Source organism: Pinus tabuliformis, chromosome 1_1, assembly GCF_031772625.1.
Source record: "Pinus tabuliformis cultivar Carrire ecotype Pingquan chromosome 1_1, CPIR1, whole genome shotgun sequence".
NCBI lineage: Eukaryota > Viridiplantae > Streptophyta > Pinopsida > Pinales > Pinaceae > Pinus > Pinus tabuliformis.
Window position 1 is genome coordinate 782335715 of NC_142297.1, and position 12862 is coordinate 782348576.

A 12862-nucleotide genomic window follows, 5' to 3' on the forward strand; every position below is an offset into this window, starting at 1 on the left:
AAAATTAACAAGAAAAAATGTCTTGAAAAAGGTCATTTCATCTATTAGTTAGTCTAAACAGTTGTTATCTTCCTCATTGAGGTTCAAATCCTTTGATAAGTTATAATGCCTTAATAAATATTATTGTTAAACTAAGTGGTTGTTATCTTTCTCATCGAGGTTCAAATCCTTTGATGTTATAGTGCTTTAATAAATATTATTGTTAGGCTAAGGGGTTGTCCTCTGATGTTATAGTGCTTTAATAAATATTATTGTTAGGCTAAGGGGTCGTTATCTTTCTCACTGAGATTCAAATCCTTTGATAAGTTATAGTGCCTTAATAAATATTATTGTTAGACTAACAGGGTTGTTATCTTCCTCACTCACATTCAAATCCTTTGATAAATTATAGTGCCTTAATAAATATTATTGTTAGACTAATGGGGTTGTTATCTTCCTCACTCACATTCAAATCCTTTGATAAGTTATAATGACTCGAAAAATATTGTTGTTCAAATCCTTTGATAAGTTATAATGCCTTGATAAATATTATTGTTAGACTAAGTGGTTGTTATCTTTCTCATCGAGGTTCAAATGCTTTGATGTTATAATGCTTTAATAAATATTATTGTTAGGCTAAGGGGTTGTCCTTTGATGTTATAGTGCTTTAATAAATATTATTGTTAGGCTAAGGGGTTGTCCTTTGATGTTATAGTGCTTTAATAAATATTATTGTTAGGCTAAGGGGTCGTTATCTTTCTCAATGAGGTTCAAATCCTTTGATAAGTTATAGTGCCTTAATAAATATTATTGTTAGACTAACGGGGTTGTTATCTTCCTCACTCACATTCAAATCCTTTGATAAGTTATAATGCCTTGAAAAATATTATTGTTCAAATCCTTTAATAAGTTATAATGTCTTGATAAATATTGTTGTAATAGTTTCATATTTATACATATTATTATATTGGCTTCAAATATAACAACCTCATTCTAACCATGTGACTAAAAAATTCATTTCTTTCCTAAAAAAACACTTAAAATTATTAAACTTTAAATAAAAACTAAAAATAAATTTGAAAATATATTATTTCAAACACAAAATTGTGTTGGTTTATATTTCAATATGAGTTAAAAAATAAAAAATAAATAGTACATTAATAATAGAGATAGCAATAATTTTACAAATTGACACTTCCAAATACTTCATGATCTCAGGGGGCAACTTTCAAATAAGTTTTGGACCGAATAAAATTTCAATGGCATTCTTCCATGATCTGACCACTTTGTTGTTTCTTCACTTTATTATTCAATTCATGTATTTTAATTATTTTTAATTAAAATTTTCTATAAATCGTTGTTGATGATATAATGCTTAACAAGATTCAGTTGGGTGTCTAATATATAATTATTAATAAATTTATTACTATATTTTAAATAGAAAATTATTTTATACATATTTTTTAATTTTAAGAAATATGTCAATTATTATAATTTTATTAAACGGTCTAATGTATTTGTTATATATTTGGGAGAATTTTTGGATATATTTTTTGAAATCTTGTGAACTTTTCACCATTAAAATTTTTTAGAGTCTTGAATTTATATATAGAATCAAAAATATATTTTAAAAAAATCAAGATTTAACTTTATTTTTTTATTGATTCAAAGTTAAAAACTCCAAAATTCTTTAATAAACTAAAAAAAAATACAAATCAAAAATTGACATTGTGGTAAAGCTTAGTTTAGATAGTTGATTTACATAAGCAAGCTGAAACCATTCGTGGTGTGAATGAAGCATGTATCAATAACCATCTTCAAAATTATGACCTTAAATTTTTTGAATAAAATGCAACAAATTATATCTACAGATTCCATTTTTACGGGCACCAATACTTAACAAAAGCCAAAACTTACAAAGCATCAACATGTTACATTAAACCATGAGGAATTATACTTTAGCTTTGATTTATGGGTCACCTAGTGAAGCATTAAGGAAGAGGGACATGCCCCTTTTGTCATTGCCACGCACCAATACTTAACAAAAGCCAAAATTTACAAAGCATCAACATGTTACATTAAACCATGAGGAATTATACTTTAGCTTTGATTTATGGGTCCCTTGTGAAGCATTAACGAAGAGGGACATGCCCCTTTTGCCATTGCCACCAAAGTTCACGTTGATTTAGCCTTGACCCCAAATTAACCATGTGATTAGACTTGGAGTTGTTTGATATAAGAAATTTTGGGGATGGACTAATACCACTGATAAATCCTCTCGAAAATCTAACCTAACTTTGTATATGAGGGGAGAGATCTTTCATATAAATAATGAATTATATTTAAAGAATTACCTAAAGCATTCACCCCTTAAATTCCCAAATTCACAATTTGCATCAAACCCTTATATAAAATACAGGTTTTAACAATATTAAGCAAAGTCTTTTGGTAGAAATCACGTAAGAGAAATTTTTGGCCTACGGTTACTCAACAAGTGTGGTTCATCATCAGGACTAGATGAAGAGGCAGACCATGGCAAAGGCTTAAATAGAGAGCAATGTAAAGACATAATTTCAAGAAACGGCTATATTTGAACAATAATATTTAAATTATGATATTAATGTATTAATATATTAAAAACAAATATTTGACTATATTAAACGGCTAATTTTTTTAAAAAATATTTAAATAATAATATTATTTCATTAATTTATTAAAAATATTAATAAGTAACGACTATATTATTAGAGATGTAACCTAAACCCCCAAATATACTTATCTTCTTAATTCTCGAGACAAAATAATAATTTTGATAATAAAAGTATTTTTTTCATGAAAATTAAATTATTATTTCGACAGGGTTCTTCTAATGATTTAATTTTTTCCCATCAATATAATTAATATGTTATAGAACCATGTATGTGAGGTGGCAATATTTTATTTTGTTTAATAAATATAATAAAACTCTAACGAGAATCCCTGGAGCAAGAGACACGTCATACATATTACTTTTTTAAAATATGACGTGGCAAACCTGCAAATTGAAGAAAGAGGGCTCCATAGGACCAGGGATTTGTTCGATATACGTCTAGTGTTTATGTTTGGATAGACGTTAGGATCCCCACGCTTCACGTATACGCTTAAAACACACCATTAATCAAATACTATCAAAATGCCGTTGTGAGTTTTGCTCTTTGTGGATTCCTTTGAAATTACTCGTCAACGGCCGATGTACACGTCATCAGTCTCAGGTGACATTAGACCGTCGGATCAACGTGATCTGCACGAAGTTTAGATGAACTTTATTGCCTTTGAAGCATTTAAGACATTTTGAGAACACCTGGGGTGTGACGGAGACGGTGGGCCCGACTGATAGTTAACGTGAATTTATAACAGACAGTTTTGCCGTCAGCATAACGGGGCCGCCTGGCCGTGGAAACAGCCTGAAAAACGGATGAACGAATGAAGAAATTCGATTCTCTTACAACCAACGCACCCGTTAGCTGCACGGTTGCTCCAAATATAACTGTTCGAGGGACCGCCGAAGCATGTATTCCGGCCAAGTCTGGAGGAGAAGTTAGGGAGAAATTTGTGGGGATTTGGAATGCGGGGATTCGATTGCACTGCTATTAATGTGTCTGGGATTAATCCGGTAGTAAACGGATGGAGGATGGGGACAGCGTCAATTTTGGGACAAATTCCCAGTAATTATATAATAGTTTTGGTGGATCAAAGTGGTTAAGAAAGTGAACAGTCTCATTCTTCAAAAAGGAAAACGAACCAGCAACAAGAAGCATGCAGAAATTTTAATGTTGGAATGGGATTTTTCTGATTAGATAATTCTGAATGCTGAAACTTAATTTTGTGTTTACTGGTCTTCCATGTCCTTACCCTGTTTTGGAAAGTTCGTACTGTACTGTACTGCTTCCTGAAGCATGTTTTGATGATTGGGATTCAGATAAGAAACATGATTATAGTTTAAAAGGTTTGTACTGGTTCTTTAAGTATTTTTTATCATTAGGATTGAGACTCGGCTTGCTTACCATTTCACTTATAGGAGGATCATCGCCATAATTGATATAGTTACCATTTGTTCATAGCTGATCAATGAAATTCACTCGCCTGGTAATTTAATCATAGCATATCAATTTGATACACCCATTCACTTGCTTATAATTTTTACCCTCATAGCAATCCCAGACCTGGCAGATCACCTGTCACCATATTAATAAACCCTTCGGACATCAGAATAATCTCATTAGAAGTCCAAAAGTTCACCATGTTTGTTGGAAGAGCAGGTGGGATCCTGTAGCGCCATGCTCATCACTCATCCGTAGCTGTACAGAAGAGGACGTTTGATTATGGTGAAAAAGTGGGACAGGACTTTGGGTTTTGCTTGCAACAATCATTAAGTGATGAAAACATTGGAAATCTGTCATGCTAGTGCATGCGTATTTGAGGGCTGAGACTTTCTTGATTCTTCTTATGTTTATGGGAGTGATATGAAGGCTTAGAGTTGGCTCTGAACAAGGGCTTAGAATTGGCTGTGAGTAGCTGATTACTGGTCAAATTTTTTTCCATGAGGATGGCAGTGGAGTGGAGAAAGAAAAAGAAACAAAACACTTTATTGGTGGGTGTTAGTGTTGGTGCATGTAGCAGGGAGCTGTTGACTTGGGTGTTGATGAAGGTGGCTCGGGAAGGAGATCATGTGATAGTTGTTCATGTAGTCACAACATCTGCAGGTATGAATGAACGGTGAAACCTCACTTTTTTCAAATGAGATTTAGATGTTCGGTGGTTGTTTGCTGTTCATGTGACTTGATTTCTGTGTCTGCACGTGATCGGATTCAATGGCATTAGTTAGATTCATGTTCTCAGACAATTGCAAATGTTTCTGTAGGTCTCAATTGGTTTTATTGAGTTTGAATCCGATGACATGGAAATAACATTAGAAACCTTCTTATGGTTTTAAACTGTTTATTGCAAAATTCAATAGCTGTAGAGATCTTCATTTGTGTTTTATAGAGATCATTGCAGTACTCAACAACATCCCAAAACTTCATTTGGGTTTTAATAGAGTTTATTGAAGAATTCAATAAGATTAGATATCTTCATATTCTCCATCAATTTCAAGAAGAATAGTTTTCTGGTGATCGAGCATTAATGAGTTCCAGCTGGGTGATCACTGGAATTTACTTTGGAGTCAAAATTAGCTTTCGCCCAGACTCATTTTGCCAATGCAAATTCAAGCTGAATTTTGCTTCGAAATGGCCGTGGGGGAAAGCTGGTCCTTAGTTTCCTGATCATTTCCTTATTGTGCATCTTCTCAACCTCCGATACACTAATCCCTGAGCAGTAAGATATGAATTGCTCTGCTTCCTCTCCTGAAAGCCCACAGGAAAGAGATATCACGTACCCATTTCTTAAAAAGGTGAAGAGCCTCTGCAATGTCAGAGAAAGAGATGACAATGAAGATATATTTTTAATCGACGGCACATACAGACAAAAGTAGGATAGAAAGTTTATACAACTTCAGTGTTTGTAGGGCTTTTAGAGAAGAATTATGTTTTGATCTCTGTAATTTTCATATTTTGCAGCACTGATCTGTGGAGAAAAACTTGCGGTTGATTTCCTTGCAAGTCCCTTTGATGTCAACGCTTTAGATGTCTACGAGAGTTTCTGCAGATTTAAACAAGTAATTGTTCTCGCACAACTTTGACATTGGTTTCTCACTTTATTTATTTGTAAGGAAGGCTTGACAGTTGAATTTTGGTATACGTTTCTTAGGTGAGTCTTCAAGTGAAAGTTTCCTATGGTTGCCCTGTAAGAAAGGTTTTGGCAGATGAAGCAAATCTGTACAAGGCCACAAAACTAATTGTGGGAAAAAGCAAGCACCATGGCTTAGGGTAAGCGAAAATCTTCTGATGCTCTGAAGCTTTAAGATTCTGGGATTTAGTCTTAAAGAGAAATCTCATGGGAATGTAGAAATATATGACAGGTCTTTGATTATCCATGTTTCAGGTCCTCAAACTCACTGGCTAGCTACTGTGCAAAGTGGTTGCCATGCACTTGCTCTGTTCTGGTTGTTGATAATGGCAATGTTCTCTTTGAAAAAGTTGGAACACAATCTGTCACAGGTAGCATAGAAATGAAAACAAGCGAATTCCTTTTGTGGGTATACTTTGTTTCTTGATATAAGTGTATATATCTGCATAGACGATATATTCACTAAAGCAATCTAATCACCGTTCGGGCAATTAGATGTTGTTGGCAGGGGCTTATGCTTTTATGATTCATGGTGTGCAGGAACCACAGATGCGATGCTAGGGACACTCAATTCCTTACAAAGGTCAGCCCGAGGCATATTCCCAAATGATGATCTGGAGGAAGCTTGTTGCATTTCGGAATGTCCTGATGATGGTGCAGAAAATCTTTCAGATGCAGCAATAACATCAACTCCTAATTACTGCCCTGATAGGCAGGCCATTGTCCCAATGAAAATGGAAGCCTTCAATATATGTTTTCCTCTGAAGTCAGCTTGTACAGTCTACAAGTGCAAGCCCCGTAGTCATTATGGGGATGACAATGATGACTTTGAAGATGACACTACAAATTCAGAGAGCCATTTTTCCTATGATTCCTTTCGGACAGTTTCAAGCATCTCTTGTCAGGTTTCCGAGAAAGGGGATGACACAAGAATCTCTTCCGACAAGCATGCTACTTCAAGAGAAGTTTCTCAAAGAGAAGAATCCCCCCCTGGATGGCCCTTATTGAAAAGTGCCGTTACAGTGAACAAAATTCCTTGTCCTAGATCTGCAGCCAGAGAAATGTCTGTGGTTGAATGGACATTGAAATTACCAGATAGACGTTCTCTGATTGCAGAAGACCTTTCAGGGAAAACAAATATTAGTCAGGCAGAGTGTAACAACAAGAGTGAAACTGAGGCTTTAAATCAGATAATTCTAACACAGGAAAACTCCACGGGGAGTAGTCCTACTTCCACACAAGACGATGATCCTCAAAATGAAGAACAATCCTTGATCCAGAGGTTACAGCATGCCTGTAAAAATAAAACTTGCAGGGAGTTTACATATCAAGAATTAAAATCTGCAACCTCCGGGTTTGCAGCAGGTATTGTTATTTTCATTCAACTAATTGTCCCTTTCTTTTTACTCGGTGGTCTGATTTGAACGGTACCCTCATCATTGCCCTCTGCTATGCAGAGAACCTCATAGGAAAGGGAGGCTGCAGCAAAGTGTTCAAAGGGGTTCTTCCTGATGGGCAATTTGTGGCAGTTAAATCACTAAAATCTTCTAGAGAAGCAGAGCAAGAACTTCTTTTGGAAGTTGAAATTACTGCTACCTTGCAGCACAAGCACATTGTTTCATTAATTGGTTACTGTGTTGAAGAGAAGGAGTACTTTTTGGTCTACAACTTGTTACTGAGAGGAAGTCTGGAAGAAACTCTTTATGGTATGTAGTATGCCAATTTTCATGCATTTATCATGTTACGTCCTTGGAGATTTTTATTATTTTTTAGTGTTAAGTGTTGTTCCCAGTTCTCAGAAAAAGTTGGGTTACAGGAGGAAAGGACAAGCCACAGGCTCATTGGAAAGATAGGCTGAAAGTGGCCATTGGAATTGCTGAAGCTTTGACTTATCTGCATGAAGGTTGTTCTCATCCTATCATCCATAGAGATGTGAAATCATCTAATATTTTGCTTTCTGAAGACTTTGAACCTCAGGTATCTTGATCTTTGTGAGAGAAACAAGTTCTCAAGCTTCTGTTGAATTGTTTGTATTTTTTGGTTGGAGATGTTATAATAAGATTTGCTTGATCATTAACTAGCAAATCATCTTTCGATGGATCGTTAACTAAAGATATTCTGTGAATAGTTGTCAGATTTTGGGCTGGCCAAATGGGCTTCAACAACATCTGCATATATCACATGTAGTGATGTTGTAGGTACATTTGGGTAAATATCCATTTCTTTCTTTACACCAGCTCTTTCCTTTGTAAAATAAATGTCATTTATAATCAAGACGTCATAAAACTAGCTGCTATCATATTTCAGGTATCTGGCTCCAGAATATTTCATGTATGGCAAGGTTAATGAGAAGACAGACGTGTATTCCTTTGGAGTAGTTCTTCTAGAGCTAATAACTGGAAGAAAACCAATCAATGACAAGAATCCTAAAGGCCAAGAAAGCCTGGTTATGTGGGTATGGCTCTAGTGTCCTTGCTTGTTTTGTATTTGATAATTTTGGATTCTTTTGGTTTCTTTGTCTTGGTTCAGAATCTTAATCTCTTGTAAATTTCAAAATTTAGGCAAGGCCATTACTGGCCGCTGGATCTGTAAAAGAACTTGCAGATCCACTTTTGGAAGATGCTTATGACATGAGTGAGATGAAGAGAATGGTCATTGGTGCAGCATGTTGTCTGAGACAGGCAGCTCAGTTTCGACCTCGAATGAACAGAGTAATTACTCTTATTCTCTTTAGTTGCGTATATATGTTTCAGTTTCTGATCTTATGTCAAATTTAGTTGCTTGAAGATGTTTCCTTTCCTGTGAGGAGTTAGTGCTAGAATTCTTTTTGCCCATAACGAAGAATGGCACATGAAATATCGAGCTGATATCCTTCTGACGTAGAGTTAAGGGTGTTTAGATCTAGTGTTTAGGGTTGTAATCTAAATATTTGTTCAGTAGTTCAATTTGTAAAATCATCACCCTTCAACAGGTTAGCCCTGAATGCTGATGGTGGATTATGGTGGATTATGGAAAAATATTCAACGCCTCAATTGCCAATAATCTCTTTTTCCATTAATGAAATATAAGATTCTTTGAATATTAGCAAAAGAGATTACATCATATCTCAAACCAAAGCTTCAGTATCCAAATTACCCCTCCCTGAATAGGCAAGAAGAGCCGGCGTATCTGCTTTTGCTACAATATCAAGAGAGTATATATCTTTCCTAGAATCACTGTCCTAGCTGAAATCTGGATTGCAAGATCTGAATTGAAAGTTTTGGTTTCCCCAAATATAGTGGCTTACCTTTGCATTAAACTGGCTTTGTCAAATTTCAAACAACGGATAAATGTTAATGTAAGAACGGGAACTTATTCTTCCTCATTGTTTGTCTGTAACTTATTATTGCAGATTTTGAAATTACTACGAGGAGAAGGAGATGACCTACCTTATTGGACCAAGAGGCAATTGACAATGTCCATGGAATTAGATGAATTGATTGAGGATGAATCTGGAGCAAACTCTGGGAGTTGTGACATCCAAAGTCATCTATCACTTGCAATGCTTGGAGTTGATGATGATGTGGTATCAAACAGTAGTCCAGATCAAAGTGTAGATCTTGTACATGAGAGCAGAACCTTGGAAGATTATTTCTATGGACGTTATAGCCGTTCAGCAAGCTTTGATTGATTTTAAATCTACTTCTCTGAGCGTCATAATTTTTTTTACTCCTTGCTTCTGTAAAAGCTTCAATATTATGTACTTGGTGTATTACTGTGAGTCAATGTCACTACTTAGCTGTGTTCAATTTCAATCACTCTGCATATTGGTGAAGCTGTGTCTGAAGTTGAGTGGAGTCCATGTAAAATCCCTTGCCAATCCCTTGTATAAATGTGAAAGCCATTAGTGGTCACTCGTTTTAGTGACCCACTGGTGCTCACTAGAGCTGAAATTTTTCTTATCCTTTCCTTTGGATCAATTGTATGTATGTGGAAGGAAAAGCAATTATGATATCGCTATTGATTTGCCAAACCATTGTTATGTACTTTTTCAGGTCTGAAGATGTGTAACTTGTGGTTTAGCTTGGTAAATTCTCTTGTATACCAGTTTACTTTGAATTTGTCAATATCATAAGCCAAGTAGCTATTTAAGTGTATGTCTGCATGGCAGAACTGCATTGGGCTTGAACTTTTCTCTCCACCTCCAAGTTCTGTGAATCTGATTATCAAGAAGCTACCAGGCCTAATTTTGTATAAGTTGAATCATACCGCATTCAACACGATTCCGAACCTCATATTGCATGCATTCTAACTAAAATATTCATGTTACAAGACGACATTACCACCTAGTTTTAGTAAAGAGGACAATAGCAGGCCTGTTGAATCAAGATTCCTGAAGTTCTCCAAGGTCATCAAAAACCAGGCACTGTGCTTTTGGAAATCGAAGGCATAGGACCCATGAATGCCACATTGGTGCTTTCTGCTATCCTTTCAAAGTAAAAAGGGATTCTGGACTGCAGAAGTTTAAGAGAGGTAGCTTCATCTATTAAGCGATGCTTCTCTGTATGGTAATGAAAAATTTATAAATTTGTATAATGTCTTATTATTTTTTATTTGCTGAACCTTCTACGAGTTTTGCTGAGTCACTAGTCAACTCTATTCTCCGGCCAAAATAAATCGGTTCTTGCGCTGTGGTCACGGTACTAATTTTGGTTGGATTCTCAACACATGCTTTGTATGGGCTCTACGTGAGAATCCAGATTCCCCGCCGTGGGCTCTACGTGAGAATCCCACAGTGTCTAAAGAGTTTCAACCCTGCATTGAAATAGGAGTTTATATAAAATAAAAATAAATTAACAATTCCCTCTACAGTTGCAAAGATATGCAAAGATACACAGAAGGTAGGGAAGATTTGGGAATATCATCTCGTTAAGATTTGGGAAGATCGTTCTTTGATCGCTGTGATTGAAGTAGCAAGTTTGTCAAGTGTTTATGCATACAACATCCTAATTGAATTATCCCCAAAATATGTGAATTGTGCATGCAATTGTCACAAAGAGATGGCAATGGATTGTTAAATTGAAAAAGTTGTACATTGGTTTGCATAATCAAACAAATAATAATTAATGTATTAAGTTTAAGTTTTCTAGTGTTTATATATATATATATATATATAGATAAACACTAGAAAACTTAAACTTAATACATTAATTATTATTTGTTTGATTATGCAAATATATATATATATATATATATATATATATATTTGTAAAGCTGATATGTTTTGTGATGGGAGCCAACGACAAATTTTTTAAAAGATATCTATGAATATAGAGGCCATGCAAAATTTTTTCAAGAAACCATTGATTGAATGCTAGCTCCACACTTCTGTCACTATCCCTTTTCAAAACATACCTTATGTGATATATGTTGCATTGATCCAAAACATAAAAAGCAATATGAACATTAGAAATGCCTACAAAACGTACTTGTTAAGGCGCAACTATGAATGAATGCAATGGGTTGTTTTGATGTTCAAAGATACATGAGAAAGCATACATAATAGAGATTGTATGTGATTACGATTTGCTTCTTCTTAGTCTATGCAAGAATTATTTTGAGGGAGTCCCTAAAAATCAAAAGAAACACAGGCAAAAAGTGTGAGAGATTTAATAATCACTTCCCCAACCATAGATGTGATAAACTCTATTACTAGATTCACCACACTAGGATGGAAAAACCATTTCTGATCCAAACCAACAACATGGAATTGCCAAATGGAACAAGAAAGCACACCAGAAACCACCATTCCCCAAAAACTGCAAGCTAGAAAAATAAGTAGAAATAGATCTCACAATTGAAAGTCAAACAATAAGTAGAAATAGACCCCACAGATTGAAATTCTTCAAACTATGGGTTCGAGGATAGCTTGTAAACTTTCACTATTATGTTTATTTGAAGAAAATTGTAAGTATCAACTTTTGGACTTTTCTTAGCGTGGAAATCTTTACTTGAAGATTTTCAAATTCATGGCATAGCTCAGATAAATTGACTGCTACTAGTTACATGGAAAACTAAAGACAAGTATGAATTGACTCAGATGATGACAAGGCAGCAACACTCTTTACAAAGATCATTTTAGGGGAATCACCACATTAAGTCACGATACATAAACCTATTTATGTCCTCACAATCACTTGGTTGTTCTAGTCGATTTCCAATAGTTACATGATTAGCAAGCATTTGAGCCTTATGCTTTGGTGTTGATGTTGCATTAGAAGCATTATCTGCACTACATGGTCATGGTTAAAATGTGCAGTAGCAGATTTTTGGGGTATCGCACTCCCAGTCCTTAAATTTGGGACAATTGCTACAATTGCATGCATAATTCACATATTTTGGTGATAATTCATTCATGATGTTGTATGCATAACCATAAGACAAACTTGCTACTTCAAGCACAACAATAAAAGACAAAATTTTCCAAATCTTGGTAAGATGATCAACAAACCTAGAGATGTAGCTTGGTAAGATGATCAACAAACCTAGAGATGTAGTGAGAGAGTGATCATGTTGATGAGAAAAAAGAGATGGAGTCGATAGTTTGAAGTTTGGTGATGGGGCCAGCGTGTGATGAGAGCCCTAGTGGTGTGATAACACCTGTGGTGTGTGAACACCCTAAGGTTTTTGATCAAAGGTAGGTGTATTTTTCTAGGAAGTTGTAAGACCTGTTGTTGAGGCATACATGTTATGTATGAGAACGAATTGTTGTAAAGCCTTAATACTTTGATCAAGCATACATTAACTGCAATGGCGTATGGTCATCAAGTTGTGGAATATACCACTTGTATAGGTACTAGGGTGGTAGGTGTACTGGTATCCTAGCTTGAGGGGGCTGAAGTGATATCAAGTTGTGGAATATACCACTTGTATAGGTAATAGGGTGGTAGGTGGTACTGGTATCCTAGCTTGAGGGGGTTGAAACGATATCTCATGTCAGATGGTTAATGAATGATGGAGACCAAGTTAATCTTCTCGAGTCAATTTTAAGGTTGGGATTCTAGTGTGGTTTAGGTAAACAAGAGGCTTTCAAGCTCTAGGTTTATGAGAACCCATGGTTTTCCCCATGATATTAATC

The 12862-nt window shown here is 35.3% G+C and overlaps 1 protein-coding gene across 1 annotated transcript; it reads left to right on the forward strand.

The window, feature by feature from the left end:
* The first annotated feature begins 3472 nt into the window (after positions 1–3472).
* LOC149216322 (protein kinase STUNTED-like) lies at positions 3473–9780 on the forward strand. Its single transcript, XM_089392771.1, has 11 exons — positions 3473–4721; positions 5577–5674; positions 5767–5885; positions 6001–6116; positions 6286–7110; positions 7203–7451; positions 7562–7722; positions 7874–7953; positions 8053–8200; positions 8307–8456; positions 9137–9780. The coding sequence occupies exons 1-11, from the start codon at positions 4559–4561 to the stop codon at positions 9413–9415; spliced, it is 2388 nt and encodes a 795-aa protein (XP_089248897.1). The 5' UTR covers positions 3473–4558; the 3' UTR covers positions 9416–9780.
* Positions 9781–12862: the final 3082 nt, after the last annotated feature.

Bases quoted from the DNA above. Each gene is read 5' to 3' on its own strand.
- LOC149216322 (XM_089392771.1), top strand. From the start codon at position 4,559: ATGAGGATGGCAGTGGAGTGGAGAAAGAAAAAGAAACAAAACACTTTA. The intron at 7,723-7,873 runs GTATCTTGATCT...TTCTGTGAATAG, and splicing joins CTGAAGACTTTGAACCTCAG to TTGTCAGATTTTGGGCTGGC. The intron at 7,954-8,052 runs GTAAATATCCAT...ATCATATTTCAG, and splicing joins GATGTTGTAGGTACATTTGG to GTATCTGGCTCCAGAATATT.